General features: G+C 36.1%; 1 protein-coding gene across 5 annotated transcripts in view; it reads left to right on the top strand.

Annotated features, from left to right (window-relative positions):
- Window positions 1-23,107, top strand: part of ARHGAP32 (Rho GTPase activating protein 32) — a 296,673-nt gene that overhangs the window by 168,811 nt on the left and 104,755 nt on the right. For all 5 annotated transcript variants that reach the window (XM_032356447.1, XM_032356450.1, XM_032356448.1 and 2 more), the window contains one exon: window positions 10,894-10,980. In XM_032356447.1, coding sequence (XP_032212338.1) covers window positions 10,894-10,980 — 87 coding nt within the window. The remainder of the gene's footprint in view (window positions 1-10,893; window positions 10,981-23,107) is intronic.

Raw genomic sequence — 23,107 nt, 5'->3', positions numbered from 1 at the left:
TTCACTCTTTGAGATGAAAGAGTGAAAATACTAATAGAACTAATCAATGAATTCATTAAAGTTGCAGAATACAAGATCAATGTACAGAAGTCTGTTGAATTTCTACACAGTAATAATGAAGCGACAGAAAGAGAAAATAAGAAAACAATCCCATTTACAGTTGCACCAAAGATAACAAAATACCTTGGAATAAACTTAACCAAGGAAGTGAAAGACCTATACTCTGGAAAACTATAAAACATTGATGAAAGAAATTGATGACAAAACAAAGAATGGAAAGACATTTCATGCTCATGTATTGAAAGAAAAAATACTTTAAAATGTATATAGTACTAGAAAGATTATAAATATTTAATGCAAATCCTATCAAAATACCAACAGCATTTTTCACAGAACTAGCACAAACAAGTTTAAAGTTTGTGTGAAACTGCCAAAGACACTGAATAACCAAAACAATCTTGTAAAAGAAAAAACTGAAAGTATCACAATTCCACACTTCAAGCTCTACTAATCAAAACAGTATAGTACTGGTACAAAAAGAGACACAAAGATCAATGGAACAGAATAGAAAGTCCAGAAATAAACCCACAATTATGTGGTCAATACTCTTCAATGAAGATGGCAAGGGTAGGCAATGAGGGAAAAAAAGTCCCTTCAACAGATTGGCTTGGGAAAACTGGACAGCTACATGGAAAAGAATTAAACTGGACCACTTCCTTTCATCATACAGAAACACAAATTTAAGATGAATTAAGGACCTAAATGTGAGACCTGAAACCATAAAAATCCTTGAAGAGACCACAAGTAGCAATTTCTCTGACATCAGCTGTAACAGCATCTTTCTTGATATGTATCTGGAGGCAAGGGAAACAAAATAAAAAATAAGATACTGGGAATATATCAAAATTTTGCACAGCAAAATTTTGCAAAGCAAAGGAAACAACCAACAATACTAAAAGACAGTCTACTGAATAGGAGAAAATATTTGCAAATGACATATCCAATAAAGTGTTAGTATTCAGAATATATACAGAACTAACAGAACTCAGCACCAAAAGCCCCAAGTAATCTAGTTAAAAATAGAAGACATGAACAGAGATTTCTTCAAAGAAGACATCCAGATGGCCAACAGATATATGGAAATATGCTCAGCATCACTCATCAGCAGGGAAATGCAAATCAAAAGCGTAATGAAATATCACTTCACATCTGTCAGAATGGCTAACATAAAAAACTGAAGAAATAAGTGTTGACAAGGATGTGGAGAAAAAAGAACCTGTCTGTACTGGTGGTGGGAATGCAAATTGGTACAGCATTGGGGAAGACAGTATGGAGGTTCCTCAAAAAATTTAAAATAGATCTAACCTATGATCCACTAATCACAGTGCTGGATATTTATTCAAAGAATATGAAAACACTAATTTGAAGGGATATGTTCACCCCCATATTTATTGCAGCATTATTTACAATAGCCAAATTATGGAAGCAGCCCATGTCCATCTATAGATGAATGGATAAAGAAGGTGTGGTGTATACAATGGAATATAATTCAGCCATAAAAAAGATGAAATCTTGCCATTGGCAACAACATGGATTTATCTAGACAGTATAATGCTAAGTGAAGAAATCCCTTTAATGAAGATGGTGCCAAAGGCCAAGAAGGAAGCCCCTCCCAAAGCTGAAGCCAAAACAGAAGCTTTGATGGCCAAGACAGCAGTGCTGAAGGGTGTCCACAGTCATACAAAAGAAGATCCACACATCGCCTACATTCCAATGACCCAAGACACTCCATCTCCAAAGGCAGCCCAAATATCCTCGAAAGAATTCCCACAGGAGAAACAAGCTTGATCACTCTGCAGTCATCAAGTTCCCCCTGCCTACTGAGTCAGCCATGAAGAAAATAGAAGACAACAGTACATTTGTGTTCATTGTAGATGTCAAGACCAACAAGCACCAGATCAAATAGGCTTTGAAGAAGCTCTAGGACATTGACGTGGCCAAGATCAACACCTTGTGGAGAGCAAGGCTGGCTTCTGTGATGCTTTGGTTGTTGCCAGCAAAATTGGAATAGTCTAAACTGAGTCCAGCAGCCTAAATCTAATTTCCTTCACCATAAAAAAATAATGCTAAGTAAAATAAGCCAGTCATAGAGAAATAGCATATGATTTCACTCATACCTGGAACTTAAGAAACAGACAAAAGAACAAGGAGGGGGAAAGAAAAGAGAGACAAAGCAAAAACAAGTTCTTAACGAGAGAACAAATTAATGGTCGCAAGGGGTGAGGTGCGGGTGGTTGGTTGAAAAGGTGAAAGGGATTAAGAGTCCACTTGTCTTTTGGGTTTTCCATATAAAGAATCATGTCATCTGCAAAGAGAGAGTTTGACTTCCTCATTGCCAATTTGGATACCTTTTATTTCAGTTTGTTGTCTGATTGCTGTTGCTAGGACTTCTAATACTATGTTGAACAAGAGTGGTGAGAGTGGGCATCCTTGTCTTGTTCCTGATCTCAATGGAAGTCTGCAAGCTTTTCCCATTGAGGATGATATTTGCTGTGGTCTTTCATAGATAGATTTTATGAAGTTCAGGAATGTTCCCTCTATCCCTATACTTTGAAGCGTTTTAATCAGGAACGGATGCTGGATTTTGTCAAATGCTTTTTCTGCATCAATTGAGAGGACCATGTGGTTCTTCTCTCTTCCCATATTAATTTGTTCTATCACATTGATTGATTTGCGAATGGTGAACATATCCTTGTAGCCCAGGGATGAATCCCACCTGGTCATGGTGGACGATCTCTTTAATGTGCTGTTGGATCCTGTTTGCTAGGATCTTGTTTATAGCAGCAATGGCCACGGTTGCCAAACTGTGGAAAGAACCAAGATACCCTTCAATGGACGAATGAATAAGGGAAATGTGGTCCATATACACTATGGAGTATTATGCCTCCATCAGAACGGATGAATACCCAACTTTTGTAGCAACATGGACGGGACTGGAGGAGATTATGCTGAGTGAAATAAGTCAAGCAGAGAGAGTCAATTATCATATGGTTTCACTTATTTGTGGAGCATAACAAATAGCATGGAGGACATGGGGAGTTAGAGGGGAGAAGGGGGTTGGGGGAAATTGGAAGGGGAGGTGAACCATGAGAGATTATGGACTCTGAAAAACAATCTGAGGGGTTTGAAGTGGCGGGGGGTGGGGAGGTGGTAGGTTGGGGTACCAGGTGGTGGGTATTATAGAGGGCACGGATTGCATGGAGCACTGGGTGTGGTGCAAAAATAATGAATACTGTTATGCTGAAAATAAATAAAAAATAAAAAAAAAGAAAAAAAAGAGTCCACTTATCTTCGTGAGCACTGAGTAATATATAGAATTGTTGAATCACTGTATTGTACATCTGAAATTAATATAACACTGTATGTTAACTATACTGGAATTAAAATAATCTTGTGAGTGAAATAAATGAACAGTTAGACTTGAGAATTTAATCCCTTGGTTAGTGAACTGGGAATAGGACATAAGGATGAGGAATGAAGTAGTTAGAAGGGAGGAGGGGTGAGACTGTCTTGCATATCTCTAAGAGAATCATTTGCCCTGGGTGGTTTTAACTGGACATTTGTCCAGACATAGAAGAGTAGAAACCCTAACTACTCTCATTCAGCCTTAATTTTTAAAAAGCCTAAAATTAAAAACTGACTTGCAAATTATAGTAGTACTAAATGAGAAACTTTAAGGGGAAAAGATTAATGACAAAGAGTTTTGCTAATTTAAAGCATGAAGGGTACTTTTACTTTGTTTTTGTAATGAAGTGTATTTAACTGTCAAGCCACAACATATAGAGAACAGTAGATAGGAAGGTTAAAGATTTATCTTAAATTTGTATCTCTACTAATTATTTTATTATGAAATTGATTTCTGACTAGATTATAAGTAGTTCTGTGATACTCTGCTTCGTCTGCTTCGATATTCTGACATCGTCTTTGAAATAATTGCAGTTTCTGTTAAGCTTGTTTTAGGAGACTACATTTGTTTAGAACGTTTCATACAGAAAACTGTTCACTTTTTAAGGTTATGAACTGTTTCTCATGGGTATAGAATTTGCTCATCAAGCTTATAGCATTGATCTCATTGACTTTAACCTTACAGATTTTGTTCTAAATAAAGCAACTAATCCAAAAAAATAATTATTGATAGTTCAGAACATTTTGGTAATTGTCTGTTTGATCCATATTTCCTTTGTTACCTTCTTACTCTTGCTATCTTTGTTGATGATTTACTGAGTAGCTGTGGCCTTATACTTTGTTTCCTTTCTTCTTCTTTTTCTTTGTGATTACTATGAAGTTTACATAAAATATCATATGATATCCCGCTTTGAGCTGATATGAACCTAAGTTGGATTGCATAGAAAAACTGGTTTTCTTCAGTTCACATTTTAGGTTATTGTTATTACAACTTACATCTTTTTATATTTGGTATCTATTTAAAGGCTATTGTAGCTATAGTCATTTATTTTTGTCTTTCAGCTTTTATACTAAAGTTTAAAGTGATTTACAGGGACGCCTGGGTGGCTCAGTGGGTTAAGCCTCTGCCTTCAGCTCAAGTCATGATCTCAGGGTCCTGGGATCGAGCCCCACATCGGGCTCTCTGCTCAGCAGGGAGCCTGCTTCCTCCCCCCTCTCTCTCTGTGTCTGCCTCTCTGCCTACTTGTGACCTCGTCTATCAAATAAATGAGTAAAATTTTTTTAAAAAGTGATTTACATACCACTTTCAGTAAGAGATTTTGAATTTATGCATTTACCTTTATTCTTAAATTTTATATGTTTATGTTTTTACTTTGTTTACTAGTATCTTTTCATTTCAGCTTGAAGAACTCTCTTTAGAATTTCTTGTAATGCAGTTATAGCAGTGATCTCCCTCTGCTGTTATTTGTCTGGGAAAGCATCTCTCCTTCATTTCTTATGGGCAGCTTGCCGTGTATAGTAGAATTGTTTGTCCGTTTTCTTCTTTCAGTACTTTGAACATATCATCGTAGTCTCTCGTGGTCTGCAAAATTTATGCTGAAAAATCTTATAATGCTATGGGGATTCCTTTGTACACGAAAGTCTCTTTTCTGTTGCTGCTGTTGAAATTCTTTTTGCTTGATTTTTGACTGATTATAGTGTGTCACGGTCAAATCCTCTTTGGGTTCAGTACGTTAGGTGATGTTTGAGCTTCACACAACTGGATATCCATATCTCTTCTCAAATTGGGAAGAGATCAGATAAATTTTTTCCCCTTTTCCTCCTTCTCTTGGGACTCCAGTAGTGCATGTATTGTTACACTTAATATATCCTGTAAATTCTGTAGTCCTTCTTCATTCTTTTTCCATTTCTTTTTCTTTTTGCTTTTCTGACTAATTTCAAAATACCTATGTCTTTAAGCTCATTGATTATTTCTTCTGCTTTGAGATTGAGTCTGTTGTTGCTGTTCTCTATTGAATTTTTCAGTGCAGTCATTATATTCTTTAGCTCTGTGCTTTCTGGGTTTTTAGAAAATCATTTCTACGTCTTAAACTTCCCATTTTGTTCAAGTAATGCTTCTCTAAGTTTGTTTAGTTGTCTGTCTGTCTCTGTCTCTCTCTCTCTCTTTTTTTTTTTGGTACTTCACTAAATTTCTTCAAGATGATTATTCTGATTTTAAAAAGATGATTATTCTGGATTTTTTGTCTATTACCTCCTAGATCTTTCTTTTTTGGGGTCCCTTATTAAATATTTATTCCATAGGTGATGTCATGTTTCCCTGATTTGTCATGATCTTTATGTTCTTGCACTGTGTCTGCACATTGGTGGAAGTGGTGTCCGCTTCCAGTTTTTATAGGTTCATTTAACAGGAGAAGACTTTGAGCAGTCACCATGGCTGGTGAGTTTGAAAGGGCCAGCTGGTTGCATCTGTACATAGTGTTTGCTGCTGGGGTCTCTGATAGATAAAACCCCCGCACATCTTTTCAGGTCAGGTGGATTGCTGGCTTGGCTCTGTCATCAGGTAGGACCACTTGCAGGGCTGTGGTTGCACATAGGTGCAGGCTGGGTTCAGTAATCATCCTTGGTTAGTTGTGCCACACTTGGTACTGAATGGCCAGGTCATGCCAAACTGGGGTTTATATTTTGGTGGGTCTGCAGGCTGGGCCCTATGACTAAGGGAGGCTAAAGGCTATCTGTGCTTTTGGGCAGGGACACAGTCTGGTCTCTGTGATGATGGAGGATATGCACATCTTTTGCTGTATTTGGGCATGGTAACTGGTGGGCTTTTCTCCCTGGTCAGGGACTCTGGCTGTGGCTGGTCAAGAGTGTTCACTGACTGGTTTCTTAGGGTGGGCAGGGTCATAGGCTGTGTCTTGCATCTGAGTGCTGCTGCCTGGAGGCCAGGCTCTGCAGTCTCGTAAGATCACTGACTGCCCTCTCTAGTTGGCTGATCTCTTGATTGGAGACCCCAACCAGACAAAACTGATGACTGTGTCCCCTGAGCTGACCTGGCTACCATTTTGGCTCTGAAGATGGGTGGAGGTGCAGGTGGGGCTTTCTTATCAGGCAAGGTTGCCAGCAGGGTCCTGTCCACTACCAATATTCCTTGACTAGTTTCTTTGTGCCCCATCCTCTTTCTTTGTTACAAAATGATCCCATGAGGTCTACCCCTGTCAATTCCTTCAGTGTTCCCTGTGAGGCAAGACAGAAATGGGCCTCCTGAAGTTCACCCCTCAGCACTGGGGATGCTAGCTATCTCTCTAGGGCTCTTTTTTTTCCTAAAGAAAAACCATAGCCCTAGGGAATTCTTTTCAGTGTGTTGCTGTGCTGGCCTAGGAAAGGGGTGGTGGCCATTACGAAACTACTCCTTTTTCCCTTCTAATATGACTTTTCTCAGTTTTTTGCTCTTAAGTGTTTATTGTGTTGGCCTCACCTCCCAAGTTCTAGGATTTTCACAAACAAATTCTTATGTGTTGATAGTTGCTGATGTCTGTTTTGGTGGGGAGAGGTGGTCTAGCGTTCACTGATTCTTCCGTCTTCTTGACATCACTATTCATATAATCTCTTTATGTCTTTCTCTCTTTCCTTCTGGGATTTTCACAGTGCATGTTTTGGTCTTTTTGAATGTGTCCTGCTGGTTCCTGACCAACATTTTACTTTTTAAAATTCCTTTCTCTTTCTGTTATTTGAACAGTATTCAGGTTTCTCCTGCTTCCTGAAACTTAGTGTTATACTACTTTGCTTTGATGTAGACCTAATGTTAGTACAGTAATGGCTATTTTCATAAAAGTGAAAATCCTTTTGGGATTTCTTTCTCTTAACGAAAACAGGTACTAACAGAGGTCTTTCATAAAAGTAAGGTGGTATAATGCAGACTTTTGGAAAGTAGAGGATACGCTTTGCTTCATACCGTTTTGGCTTTTAAAAGGTTTCAAAGGAACGCTCTACCTTTGGATAGTGGGGGAAATCTGTATTTTGACTTACCCTATCTTTAAGTAAGCTGTTTCTTCTTCTTGCCCAAATCTGCTGTTGATCCCTTTAGTTAGAATTTTTAGTCATTCCTCAAATTTGTTTTTTGTTCTCTTTTTTATTTTCTTTTTTTTTATTGATATTTTCATTTATTTATACATTGTTTTTCAGGTTTCCCTTAGTTCTTTGAGCTCTTTGAGTGTGTTTTATATAGTACATTTGAGATCTGTTAGGTCCTTGTATTGCTTGTGTTGGTTTATTATTTTTTTTCTTGTGAATGATCCATATGTTCCTGTTTCTTTGTATACTTTGTGAATTTTGTTGTTGCGTACTTGACATTTGGATATTATAATGTGGTAACTATGGAAATCAGATTCTATCTCTTACCACAGGTATGCTGTTTTTGATCTTGAGGGCGGCAGTCTGTGTTTTTAGTGACTTTTCCAGGCTGTTTTTGAAAAGACTGTGTTCTGTGTTCTATGTGCTCACAGATGTCTCTTCTTTTACTTGTGTTCAGATAGTGTTTTGTTAGGGAATTCCTTGAATGCCCAGAACTAAAAATAAAAAATAAAGAAAATAAATAATAAGCCAGTCTTTGCACATTTCCTTTGTATTAAGAGACTCATTCAACAATTAACCAGGCTTTTTACAGCTCTGTCTTAGCCTGGAGGGTAGAGGTGAAAGCTTAAGAAATCTTTATGTCTTTTGTGCGTGTGTAAAACATACTCATGGCTTTCTAAATGCCCCACCATACACACATACTTTTGAATGCTCTCATTTCCCAAGGAACCTCTCTTCTCATCTCTTTCTCCTGGATGTTAAGCAATCTATATTATGTCTTAGCTATAATCTTTTGCTTCAGGTGACTGAAGACTTTTAGTTCACTTTACAATATTTTAACGATGCTGTTTTTTTAAAATCCCCCAGGGTGAATTCCAATTTAGGTGAAAAAGAAACGTATTCTTTGTGTCAGCCCTTCATGTAAATGCCAGGCAGATCAGAACAGACAAATACAGTAGTTTATTAATGATGTCTCTGCTCCTTCCAGACGCAAGGAGCAGAGGGCGCTAGGGCTGCTGTGGACAGGAGTGTTGCTGAGATGGGAAGGGAAGGAGCAGCAAGTGTGGGTAACAATACCACGGAGCTCTCCTGCAAGTCAGAAGTCACCATTTTTCTTGATTCATTGTCTCATGCTGATTGTAAACTTTCTACTGTATTCTACATTACTGAGAAAGTTGCTTGTGAGAGTTACTGCTGGTTTTTCTGTGAAGGGAATGGAGTTTGGAGTTGCCCCCCACCCCAGCCATTTTATTGACACCGTTTGACTGTCCACACCGTCTGACCATCCTCCCTTTCTGTTACGTCCACTCCACCTATCTTTTTGCCTTTTTGGGGAAGTTTTTCCTTCTCTTCCTCACTCTCTCCTTCGCCCTAGTTCTTCTTAAGAAGGTTGATTTTATTCCTAGTCTTCATTTCTTCTGTATTTACGGCCATTTTAAAATTTGAAACTCTTCCTTGTGGTTTGGATATTCAGGAGTTGTGGGGCTTTTTTTGGTTTGTTTGTTTTTTTTAACCTCCATTGAGGGGAATTGAAAATTGGTGAGATATCTAAAGATCTCATTGTGCTTTACTGCTGAGCCACCAGTTTTCTGAACTGAGGGAGAGCATGTGCTCTTTCTCTGTCTCTTTGTGCCTGGTTGCTAGTTCTCTTTGTTCTCCAGTCCTTTCCCCAATCTCCTGTGCAAACACAGAGCTTGCTTCTGTCTGTCCTACTGTGAACCTTGGTGTAGAGTTGCTGCTTACTCTCTGAAGCTCTGGTTGCTTTCAGGGGTTTCTCCTGGCTTTTCTGTGCCAGCCTTTAGTTGTTGAATCTCTTGAATGCCCCAGAAGGCAGTCTCTGAGCCTTCTTGACCTGCTCCCTGTCTGCAGTGGTTAGCGGCAGTGTGGTGGGGAGACACCACACACATCATAGGTTCCTCCTTCTCTGGGCTCCTGCTGCTCTTCCCCCAGCCTAGGCTGTATTGATCCTATAACCTGGGGTCTGGTGGGTATTAACTCTTTGCTACAAGGTTTCTGTGGAATTTTCGTTCATTACTCCAGTCCATGCACAGTCTTGAGCGTTCGGCTGGTTTCTCCTTACCCTGACTAATGCAGGTTCTTTTTCCTTCTGCAGCTTTACCAGGCTCCTGAGCATGTCCGTGGGTCTCTTCTGTCTCATGAATGTTCATTTCCCTTTTTAGTTCATCTAATTCTTTTTTTAAAAGTATAATGTTGTAGTTAATCTGGCTTATTTTGGCTGGTGTGAGAATGATCATTATCTTGTAAGCTTCTACTTAATACCAGAATGTTTTTAAAAATAGTTCTGTCATTCTGCTCTCAAAAATAGAAAATATGTGTTTATCTTTTTTTTTTAATAATACTAACTATAATGATGGTAACATTAAGCACTTATGAGTAGTAGGCGTCTTGGTGAACACTTTAAGTGCATTATCTCATTTGATACTCACAAATTTGAGAATAGGTACTGTTAATCATTCTCATTTTCCCAAGGAGAGATTGAGTAGGTATGTCAGTATTATACAGCTAGTTAGTGACAATTGTGAACTCAGGGTTCTAGAGCCTGAGCTCTGTCTCTAGAGCAGAGTTGGCAAATTCACATCCCTAGGTGGGACAGATGTCTGATATAAATGCAAGAAGAGAGTAGTGCATGAAAAAATAACGAAGCAAACAGCATGATGATGGACAGTTACCATTCAGCCTAGGCACTGGGGTCAAAGCGTTTGGAGAATACATACCTCATTTAAAGAGTTTGGTCACTTTGCAGTTCCAGCTGGTTATTGCTCAGATGAGAATATGGGTCTAATATTTCAGATTTTCTGATTTTCTAGTAGAAGCCAGAAATCTGTATTTTTCATATGAAATGACTCAGTTTCTAAATTCTTGCTTCTGGTTCAGGTGAAAATAAAATAAAATCTGATGTTCAGATACGCATGAGAAGTCTAAAGGAACACGTGTCTGCAGGCCCAGACTGTTCTCTGGGAAGCCAGTTTCCAATCTCTGGCATGAGTCAGAGCTGTCTTTCACCCACTTTGCCCACGCTGCCTGTCAGTGCCCTCACTGCCATCCTGTCACATATGTGCTAAATAAACTCGGGAGTGAAGACCTTCTCTTGAATGGACATATTTTATTTACTGCTGTTATGCAGTTGTGCTACTTTAAAGTATGAAGCCAATACTTAGAAACATATTTTTGAAAACATCCTGAATTCTTTGTTTTATCTTCATAAGCAGCAGAGTTCCATTGAAAGGCATATCTCACAGTGAGTCGATGTGAGGGTTTAAGTGTTACTGAATGCCTCGTTTATTTGTGTTCATTAATCATGACTTTCTCTTTCTCCCCCCCCCCCCCCCCTTGTCATAGCTCTCACTTTCAGAAGAACAGAATGAAGTAATGAAAAACGGCTGTGAATCTAAAGAGCTGGTCTACCTCGTGCACATCGCTTGTCAGGTATTTCTGTGGATGTGTAGATTCCTTTGAATGCATTTTTTACAGTGTCTCATAGAATTCACAGAAAGAGACTCGTATGGTATTGAAATGAAATTGGACTGTGTATGACCATGGTTAAGAAAATAAACGGTATCCTTTAAAAAAGGGACAAATGTGTTCTTACAAAAGTACATGGAATGCCCAGTTTAGTATTGTAACTTGTATATCTTCTGTCTGCATTTTTAGAAATCTTTTAAGGCTTTAGACATTTGTGGACAAATAACAGTGACTATAGCAACACAGATGTTTCATTTTATTCTTTCTCCCAGTCGTATTGGCAATTCTGCATGTGCTCAGGGTTGAAACAATTAATAGAACCAGTCCTACAGATACTTAATTTACAAACTTAAATGAAAACTCTTCTTATAAGAGTAAAGGAAATACATCTTCTATTGATGATAAGATTAAATGAATCAGCTACTGGTCACCTCTTACAGTAAAAGAGCAAACGTCTCTGCCTGAAATGCTCACTTTCCTACCAGGCAGGAAGTTTCGCTGTAGTGGATATAGTGTGTGTACATGTGTGCATGTTTTAGGAAGATGCTGTTTCTTGACTCTATTTCCTCCACCACGTAAGTAGTTTAGTTCCTTTTTCTTACTTCACTATAATTAAGCCTTACGTGTAGTTTTGATTAGTGATTGTAAAGTAACTGTTTTTTGAGAAAAGCTTTCTTTTGTGCGAAGTTTTTAGTTCTCTTTGGGAAAGAGTCAGGGGCATTTATGGGTTCCCCCCCCCCAAATGTTAATCTTGTACCCGAAGTTAAAAATTACATAATCTTGAAAAGTTTAATGGTCATCTCATATGGGAAATACCTCAGCTCCTAGTGTTAGTGATTTTAAAGAAAACTTTTCAGAATTAAGTGCTTTTATTTATTGGTGTCAGAATATGAGATTGGAAATTGAAAATTTATAAATTTGTATACAATTTGGAAATTGTATACAAATATGAAACTTTGGCCATCTTATTTATAAATTTGTGTACAAATTTTGTTTTATATTTTATTTATTTATATATAATTATATATATATATTTATTTATTTATATATTTTATAAATAAGATGGCCAAAGTTTCATATTGTTAATGTATGTTTTATTGTGTATCATCTCAGTTCCTTTGAGGAAGTAGGCAGCTCTGAATCACTAAGTGTCGTGTCATATTTCATAAAATGCTTCTTTTCATGACTTAATTTTTTTTTCAAAATTTTGTTTTACACAGAGAAGAGAGAAAGCGTAAGTAGGGGGTGAGGGAGAAGCAAGCTTCCTACTCTGCTGGGAACCCAGTGTGGGGTTTGATCCCAGAACCCTGGGATCATGACTTGAACCAAAGGCAGACACTTAACCGACTGAGCCACAGGTGCCCCATCGTGACTTAGTTTTTAAGTGAAAATAACGCATACGTTTTGGTGAACCATTACTCATACATAAATATAAATGATATCTTCTTTATCTGGAGTACATGATTGACATGTCATTGACATGTAATTAATTAATCCCTCTATAACCTAACATCTTTTAGCATCTTTCTTCTCACTATTAATTTCCATATGACCTGACAATGCAAATAGTTTTATTCTCATAAGCAAAATCTAATATTACAAACATTTATGCTATTTTTTAGGTGACCTTCAAAAGGTAAGCATGATATTTTGGAACCATATGTCAGAATGTATAATTGTCACTTGATTATACTTACATGAATTAGTGATCTAGCTAGTTAGGCTGTTTCCTGGTTGTAAGTATCTTGTCAATCTGCTTAAAAAATTTAAGACTACTCAGTATAGTACTCATTACATCAAAGTAGTAATTTACTGCAATGTAATAATGCCATTGCACTTCTCTGCAGTACTATAAGTGATGATTGAGGCACCCCCATGGCTTATTTTCTGTTTCCTTGCCAAATGTGTCGGTCATAAATCATATTAAATTGGAATCCTATATTTTTTTAATAACTAATAATATATAGACTTATAATCAAGCCCTCTCTTTTGCCAATGAGGAAATTGAGGCCCAGATTACTGATGTGACCTTCCTAACTTTATATGAAATCTTAGCAGGAACTGCTAAAGATCTGATTGCCAGTTTTTCCTGCATCTCAGTGGAATTCACAATCTAGAACAGGTTTAAGAGATAGTTTACTTAGTCTTCAGATAAGATACGATCACCATTGGGCGCCTGGGTGGCTCAGTGGGTTAAGCCGCTGCCTTCGGCTCAGGTCATGATCTCAGGGTCCTGGGATCGAGTCCCGCATCGGGCTCTCTGCTCAGCAGGGAGTCTGCTTCCTCCTCTCTCTCTCTCTCTCTGCCTGCCTCTCTGCCTACTTGTGATCTCTGTCAAATAAATAAATAAAATCTTTAAAAAAAAAAAAAAAAGATACGATCACCATTACCTGCTGATATTTTTTCATATATTGCATATTTTTACTAATTTCTAATTTTTAAAGTATCCTTGAAGTTCTCTTTATTTAACCTACTCTTCTCTTGTTCTTCAATCTTAGAAAATAGCCAATTTAAACAACTGGTTTTTTTTTTTTTTGAAGTTAAGTACTGCTGATTCTTTTAGGTCTTATTTTTGAACCTTTTAATTTTGCTTTTGCCTCTGCCCTTTAGGTTTTTATTTCTTGTTAAATTCTGAATTCAGAAATGTAAACCATGTCTTTCATACTGAAGTGATCCAAATTCAGTAGGCATTTTGATTATGTGTCTAGTGTACAGATATTATGACACGCAGTACAACATTTCATTCTTTCAACAACTGTGTGAGGTAAATAGTCCATTTTTCATCTTATAGATGATGAATCTAAGACTCAAGAATGTTAATAACTTCCCCAAGGTCATAAAATTAAAGAGAAAGACCAGGATTTGAACCTCAGTCTAGTGTTTTTTTTTCCCCTCGATTCTTCTGTCATTTTCTGATATGATTTATAACTGATTAGCTACTCTGAAATGTGTAAGCATATCCTAAATGTTAATAAAGAATTACAGAAATGTATTGAGAGTGACAGTCAAATTTCTTTGCATGACATAAGTGGAGAGAGTCTAGGTACCATTCATATATACATATTTGAAGACATATATGTATCTTTTTTCTGATTTAAAAGTGTGGGTTTATGGGTTTTTAGGATAAAAATACTTCTAGAAATTTTGGAAAATATGGGAGGTGGAGAAAAAAAAAGAAAGTTGCCATGAAACTACTGTCCTGAGATTGCCGGTTTATATTTTTGCATATTTTTGCTTTGTTTTACATAGTTGTATTTTATAATTGAATACAGGCATATATATATATATATATATATATATATACACACACACATATATATATATGTATATATATAACCTTACACAATTTTTTATTTATAAAGCATTCTTCCATGTTACTAAAATCTCTGTAAATACTAGTTAATTAATTAATTTACTGTATAGTTGACATACAATATTATATTGAGTTGTAGGTATACCAACAGAGTGGTTTGACATTTACATACAGTACAAAATGATCACCATTTCTCACCATACATAATTATTACTCTATTATTGACTATTCTTTATGTTGTACTTCATATCCCTGTGACTTACTTATTTTATAACTGGAAGATTGTACCTCTTAATCCCCCTCACTTATTTCATGCATCCCCCAAATATCTCCCTTCTGGCAACCATCAGTTTGTTCTTTGCATTTATGAGTCTGTTTCTGTTTTGTTTGTTATTTGTTTTGTTTTTTAGAGTCCACGTATAAATGAAATGATAAGGTGTTTGTCTTTCTATGTCTGACTTACTTCACTTAGCATAACACCTTCTAAGTCCATCTGTGTTGTCATAAATGGCAAGAGTCCATTCTTTTTTATTGGCTGAGTAATACTCAGCACCTGTATTCCATAACTTCTTTATTCATTCATCCGTCAGTGGATACTTAGTACTTTCATGTCACATTTATTGTAAAGATGATTCAGTGAAGTGGTGCATACAATAGCTCTCTGAATTAGTGTTTCATCTTATTTGGGTGAATAGCCCGTTGAGGAATTGCTGTATCATATGGTATTTCTGTTTTTAAACTTTTGAGGAATCCCCATATTATTTTTAATAGTGTTTCCACCAATTTACATGCCCACCAACAGTACATGGGGACTCCTTTTCTTGTCTTTTTGATATTATCCATTATTTCTTGTCTTTTTGATATTTTTGATATTATCCATTCTACAGGTGGGAGTAACCTCTTAATGTGATTTTTATTTGCATTTCCCTGTGACCAGCAATGTTGAACATTTTTTCATGCATCTCATGGCCATCTATATGTCTTCTTTGGAAAAATGTTTGTTCAGGTCCTGTGCCCATGCCCGTTTTTTAAATGAGATTTTTGTTCTGTGTGTTTGTCTTGGGTTGTTTGAGTTCTCTATATATTTTGGATATTAACCCCTTGTCTGACATATCACTTACAAACACCTTCTCCCGTTTAGGAGGTTGTCTTTTCATTTTGTTGATGGTTTCATTCTCTGGGCAAAAGCTTTTTAATGTGCTGTAGTCTCAATTTTTTATATTTGTTTTTGTTGCCTTTGTCTGAGGAGACAGATCCAAAAAAATATTGCTAAGACTGATGTCAGAGTGATTATTGCCTGTGTTTTCTTTTAGAAGTTTTATGGCTTCAGGTCTTACATTTAGGTCTTGAATCTATTTTAAGTGTATTTTTGTATATGGTATAAGGAAGTGGTTCATATTCATTCTTTTGCATGTAGCTGTCCAGTATTCTTTAGAATACTTCCATTTATGGAATCAACTGTCTTTCCCCAATGTGTATTTTTGGCTCCTTTGTCATAGATTAATTGACCATATACACATGGGTTTATTTCTGGGTTCTCTACTCTGTTCTGTCTCTTTTCGTGCCAGTACTATACTGTTCTGATTACGATAGCTTGAAAGTGTCATTTGGAATCTAGATGCATGATACCTCCAGCTTTGGTTTTCTTCAAGGTTATTTGGCTGGGTGTTTTGTGGTTGCATACAGATTTTAGAATTTTCGTTCTAGTTCTATGAAAAATACTCTTGCTATTTTGATAGGGATTGCACTGAATCTCTAGATTTCTTTGGGTAATATAGACATTTAAACAATATTAAATTTTCCAAGCACGAGCATGGTGTATCTATACATTTATTTATGTCCTCTTTCCTTTCTTTTATTGATATCCTCTGGTTTTCAGAGTAGAGCTGTTTCACCTCCTTGATTAAATTTATGCATGGGTATTTTACTATTCTTGATTCAATTGTAAATGGGATTGTTTTCTTAATTTCTCTTTCTGCTAGTTTGTTATTAGTATATAGAAATGAAACCGATTTCTTATATTAATGTTATATCTGCAACTTTACTGAATTCATCCATTATTTCTAATAGCTTTTTTTCCAGTGGAGCCCTTAGGGTTGCCTATGTATAGTGTTACAAATATTTGCAGCATGTTAGCAGCAGAGAGTGACAGTTTGACTTCTTCCTTAGCAATTAAAATTCCTCTTATTTCTTTTTCTTTTCTGATTGCTATAACAAAGGCTTCCAGAACTTGGTTGAATAAAAGGGTTGAGACTGCATTTGTGATTCGTCACTGATCTTAAAGCAACAGCCTTCAGCTTTTCACCATTGAGTACGATGTTATCTGTAGTAGTGTTATATATGACCTTTATTATGTTGAGGTATGCTCCCTCTCTTGCCACTTTTTTGAGAGTTTTTATCGTGAATGGATGTTAAATTTTATCAAATGCATTTCCTGCATCTATTGAAATGGTCATATGGTTTTTTATTTATTTTGTTAATGTAGTATATCATATTGATTGATTTGTGGCTGTTGAAACATCTTTGTATCCCTGTCAAATCCCACTTGATTGTGGTGTATGATCCTTATAATGTGCTGTTGAATTTGGTTGTGTAATATTTTGTTGAGGATTTTTGCATTTACATTCTTTAGGGATATTGGTCTGTAATTTTCTTTCTTTACAGCGTCTTTGTCTAGTTTTGGTATCACAGTAATGCTAGTCATAGAATGAACTTGGAAACATTCCTTCCTCTTCCATTTTTTGGAACAGGCTGAGAAGGCTAGGTATTCGGTCTTCTTTATGTTTTTTTTTTTTTTTCAAATTCATCTGTGAAGCCATCTGGCCATGGACTTCCGTTTCTTGGGAATTTTTCCATTACTGATTGAATTTCATTACTTGTAATTGGTCTGTTTAAATATTCTGTTTCTTCTTGATGAAGTGTTGGAAGATTTTATGTTTGTAGGAATTTATCCATTTTTTGTAGTTTGTCTAACTTGTCTAACTAATTGTAGTAGTCTAATAATTTTTTGTATTTCTGGATTGTAAGTTGTAATATTTTTCATTTCTGATTTTATTTACTTGACTTCCCTCTTTTTTTCTTGATTATTCTGCTTTTGTTTTGTTTTGTTTTTCTTTTTGTTTTATCTTTTAAGTAATCTTTATACCCAGTATGGGGCTCAAACTTAAAACGCTGAGATAAAGAGTTACAGGCTCCACCAACTGAGCCAGCCAGGCATCCCTGGCTAAAAGTTTACAAATTTTGTTTATCTTCTCAAGGAACCAACTCCTAGTTTCATTGATCTTTTCTCATATTTTTAGTTTTTATTTCCTCTTTCTGCTCTGATCTTTATTATTTTCTGTCTTCTAACTTTGGTTTTATTTCTTTTTCTTTTTCCAATTTCTATAGGAGTAAGTTTGAATTGTTTGAGATTTTTCTTGTTTATATAAAGATTTTACTTATTTGAGAGACAGAGATAGAGATGGCAAGAGAGAACACAAGTGGGGAGGAGAGGGAGAAACAGACTCCCTGGGGCACAGAGTCCAGCACAGGGCTCAGTCACAACCTGAGCCAAAGGCAGACACTTAATCAACTGAGCCACCCACATGCCCTGAGATTTTTCTTGTTTCTTGAGGTAGGCCTATATTGGTCTAAACTTCCCTCTTAAAACTGCTTTTGCTATTCCCTTAAATTTTAAACAGTTGTGTTTCCATTTTAATTTTTCTCCAGGTATTTTTTCACTGCTTCTTTGATTTCTTCACTGATCAGTTGGTTATTTAGCCTCCAAATGATTGTGTTTTTTCTAATTTTTGCCTTGGAATTGATTTCTAATTCCATACGATCGTGATGAGAAAAGGTGCTTGATATGATTTCAGTCTTTTAACACTTACTTTAGACTTGTTTTATGGCCTAACATGATATGTTCTGAAAAATGTTCCATGTGCACTTGAAAAGATTGTGTGTTGTGCTGTTTTGATAGTTTTCTGTGTATATGTATGTCAAGCCCATCTGGTCTGATGTGTTGTTTAAAGTCATTGTTTCCTTATTGATTTTCTGTCTAGACACTGTATCCATCAATGTAAATGGGATATTAAAGTTCCCTACTGTTACTGTGTTACTGTCAGTTTCTTGCTTTTGGTCTGCTATTTACAGTTGTTACATTATCTTGTTGGATTTATCTCAGCCATTATGTAATACTTCTCTTTGTCTCTTGTCATAGTCTTTGTTTTAAAGTATTTTGTCTGATACAAGTATTGCTGTACCAGCTTTCTTTTTGCTACATTTACATGGGGTATTATTTTTCTTCTTTTCATTTTCAGCCTGTATGTGTCTTTATGTCTGAAGTGACTCTCTTGTAGGCAGCATATAGATGGGTCTTACATTTTTATCCATTTAGTTAGCCATTGTCTTTTCACTGGAGCGTTTAGTCCATTTACATTTAAAACAATTGTGGATAATTTTGTACTCATTGCCCTTTTGTTAATTGTTTTCTAATTGTTTTGTATTTCTTTTATTCTCTTACCTTGTAACTTGACTTCTTAGTGTTATGTTTGGATTCCTTTCTATTTATTTTTAGTGTATTATAGTTTTTTGTTTTGTCTTTAACATGAAGTTCATATGTAACACTCTTTGTATATAGCAGTCCATTTTAACTTGATGGTCCCTTAGATTGAAACACATTTAAGAAGTACTACATTTTTACTCCCCACCTCTTGTTTTATGTATTTGACTTCATATTTTCTATCTTTTTACTTAGTGTATCCCTTTACTAATTATTGTAGATATTGTTCATTTTACTAAATCTGTCTTTTAACCTTCGTACTAGCTTTATAAGCGATCGATCCACCATCTTTATATATGTTAGCTTTTACCAGTGAAATTTTTTCTTCCAAAATTTTCTGACTTTTAGTTATGGCCCTTTCCTTTATGCTTAACGAAATACTTTGAACATTTCTTGTAATGCCAGGTTAGTGGTGAACTTTTTAAAATTTTGCTTGTCTGGGAAACTTTATATCTCCTTCAATTCTGTATGAAAACTTAAACAGTTCTTAGTTGTAGGTTTTTTCCTTTCAGCAGTTTGAATATATCATGCCACTTCTTTCTGGCCTGAAAGCTTGGTGCTGAAAACTCAGCTGATAGTCTTATGGGTAGTCTCTATATACACTACTGGCTTTTCTCTTATTGCTTTGAAGATTCTCTCTTTATCTTTAATTTTTGCTATTTAAATTCTCAATATGTCTTGGTGTGGTTCTCTCTGGGTTTGTCTTGTTTGGGGCTTCCTTGACTTCCTGGACTTGGATGTCTGTTTTCTTTCTCAGGTTGGGGAAGGCTTTAGAGGCTCTTTAAGTGGAAGCCTCAAGAATCCCTGTGGGAGGTAGTCCAGGCCAAGTGGTTATGATCCCAGGCCATGATGTAGTCTGAGTGATAGTTACAATATTATAAGCTGGTATAGCATGGGCCCGAAGCAGTGGAACAGATAACTGTCATACAGTCTCATTTAACCACATTGCTGTGTCTCAGGTGAATATTAACCATTCTGAAAATGACTCAGGGGGCGCCTGAGTAGCTCATTTGGTTAAGCATCTGCCTTTGGCTCAGGTCGTGATCCCAGCATCCTGGGATCAAGTCCCACATTGGGTTCCCTGTTCGGCAGGGAGTCCCCTTCTCCCTCTCCCTTTGCCTCCCTCCCGGCTTGTGCTCCTTCTCTCTCTCTCTCTCTCAAATAAATAAAATCTTGGAAAAAAAAAAAAGTGACTCAAATGCTTTGAAAAATAGATCTTTAATGCCTTGCCCAAGCTCCCAGTGCCCTGCCTTTCATACTAATCATGATCTAGAATAAAGTGTCTTACCAATGTAAGAATATTATTTTTTAAATGTTCCTTCCATTTTTTTTAAATTCTCTTTTTCAAGTACACAAACTGAAAGAGAGTATTATGTAGAATAAACAGATTGGCTGGTGTGGATGAAAAAACACTCCTGTGTCTTGATATTGATCTGAATGGTAATACTTTATCTTTTCTGAAAATCATACTGATTTTTTCTCTGCCTATTCCTTACTTTTCAGAAAGCATAATGTATTTAGTTTGAATTTAATAAATATTAATAATAATTCTAGGAGATCTGGTCTCATGTCAAAGAAGATACTAGAAAAACTTTTACTGTCTCAAGTGTTGAATATTCAGTAATTTTTAAAAGTTCAAAAAGAGAGAAACCCTCACACTAATTGAGCCCTATTACTTAGAATAAATCATTTATAAGTATAATGTCAATGGTAATGAGTCTCCATGCCACTCAGTGTTCTATTGTTTTATTCTTTAGCAGGTAAGCAAACATTAGCTTTTAAGTGTTGGTTTTAAAATAGCAAATTTAAACCTGGCTGTTACAGAATTTATTTTAACATGTGTCCTAAGGAAAATCCTTTATGATCTTTGCTTTCTGTAAGTATAGTTTTGTTAGTGTAAGAAATTGCTGCTTAATAAAGTCCTATTTTTTTGTTTGTTTGTTTCATTGTAAGCTTTAGACCGGTTGAAATGAATGGTTTATTGTGTTTGGATTGTATTAACTACCTTTGTATTTTAATGAGAATTTATCATTATATAATAGTCTATTTTTTCTGAGGATCAAGTTTTTCATAAATATTTACTGTACTCTGAAAGCTCCTTTATGTCCTGGTAGGTGGGGTAAACAGTTGGTTTTAGGGGAATGCTTTCCTGCCTCAAAATATCTCCTGCTTGAAATTCCACCACCAGAAATGCATTCCTTGGTATTAAATATCTCCTCCATTTAGTTAGAAAATGCCGTCATTGAGGGGTGGGGTTGTCTAATAACATTTGTAGAGCATCTGTGTATGAACAAAATATATAGATAGGTTTTGTTAAACATCCCAACCTTGTAACTCTTTTGTGAAATGTGTTACTGTTTTCATTTTATAGGTGAGCAAACTGTTGCTGATAGATGTTAAGTAACTTATATAAAGTCCTATATCTAGGATAAAGCCCTGCTGAGGTTAAATCAGTTGATTTTCTTTTCAGATCATTCTTTTTTTACTGAACTTCATCATACCATTAAAGAGAGAATTTATTCTTTTTCAGTTAACTTTTCCATGATAAAGGGACTTCCATGGACATGGGTGAGGACTGTTCTTCTCAGAAAGAACAGCAAATATATCTAGAATTTGTCTTTTTCCATCTATATTATTACCAAACTAGCCCAAGGTGCTGTATCTTGTTGGGATGTTGTGATTAGCATTTGTGCTTGCATCCTATAATCAATTAGAACCCTTTAAACTGCTGGAGTGATGTAAAATGTAAATTGAAAATTGAAAATGTTATCTTCATGGTTAACACTCTTCAATAAATTTTCACTGTATTTAGAGCTGAACCCAAACTGCTAACCAAGTCCTGTGGAAGTCCCACCTGATCTGGATCTTCCCTACCTCTTCTGCATCCTGTCACGACAGTCTGCTCATTTCTTTGTTCTGGTCACGCTGACTTTCATTCAGTTTGACTAAGTCCTTTCCTACTATAAAATGTGGAATATTGCTCATCTTGTAACTCCGTTCACACTGCACTGGCTGTGTCTGGTGCCTTCTCAGTTTTCAGGTTAGAGTTTAGATACCACCTCCTCAGAAGGGCTTTTCCTGACTGCCTTCCCTGAGGTAGGTTCTTGTTTAATCTCCTCACAGAATAAAGTTATAATTATTTTACTTATATATTTATTTACTTTAAAAAGTATTTATTCAAAAAGATACATGCCCTTCTATGTTTATTACAGCATTATTTACAATAGCCAAGCTATGGAATCAACCCTAGGCAGCCATTAATAGATGAACAGATGAAGTTATGGCATATATATACACAGTGGAATATTATCCACCCGTAAAAAAGAAGGAGCGCTTGCTACTTGTGGCAACATGGATGGAACTAGAGGGTATTATGCTGAGTGAAATAAGTCAGATAGAGAAGGACAGATACCATATGGCTTCACTTATATGTGGATTCTTAAAAAGCAAAACAAACAAAACAGAAATAGACTCAATTATAGAGAACAAACTGATGTTTGACAAAGGGGAGGTGGTTGGTGAGATGGGCAAAATAGGTAAAGGGAGTTACAAAATACATAAATCATGGAGGGTAGTAACATTGCACGATGACAGATGGTAACTACACTTACTGTGGTAAGCATTTTGTAATGCTTATAATTGTTGAAGCACTGTGCTGTGCCCCTGAAACTAGTGTGTAACATTCCATTTCAGTGCTACTTCAGTAACACTTACTTTTCTCAGTAGAAATAAATTTTGAGAAATCAGAGGTTTGATGGTTCTCTGGCATTTCTAATGCTTACTCCAGTTCTCGTACTGTGTAGGTCCTCAGTAATGAGAGGAGAAGAACACATTTTTGTCTTAGAAATTTGATCCTCTGTACATTGGTGATTTCTTTTTCTCTCATCCTTTTTTAGCCTTATCAAGAATTGTTGATATCTTGTTACTGGTTGGATAACAAAAATTACTTGATAGTAATAACTATTAAGGTTAGAAGTTAGCAGTAAATTAGAAGTTTAAAAATTTAAGCAGATACACATAATGAGTTTTTTTAATTGTTTCTGTTTTATTTATAAAAGAATTAAATTTCTAAAATATTCTGATCATTTGTAGTTGATCCTTGAACAACACCAGTCTAAGTAGCATGATTCCACTTACACATAGCTTTTTTTTAAAAAAAGATTTTATTTATTTGACAGACAGAGATCACAAGTAGGCAGACAGGCAGGCAGAGAGAGAGAGGGGGGAAGCAGGCTCCC

This window comes from Mustela erminea, chromosome 9 (assembly GCF_009829155.1).
Source record: "Mustela erminea isolate mMusErm1 chromosome 9, mMusErm1.Pri, whole genome shotgun sequence".
Classification (NCBI taxonomy): domain Eukaryota; kingdom Metazoa; phylum Chordata; class Mammalia; order Carnivora; family Mustelidae; genus Mustela; species Mustela erminea.
The sequence above is the reverse complement of the archived record's forward strand: the minus strand, read 5'-3'. Positions and strand labels throughout refer to the sequence as shown.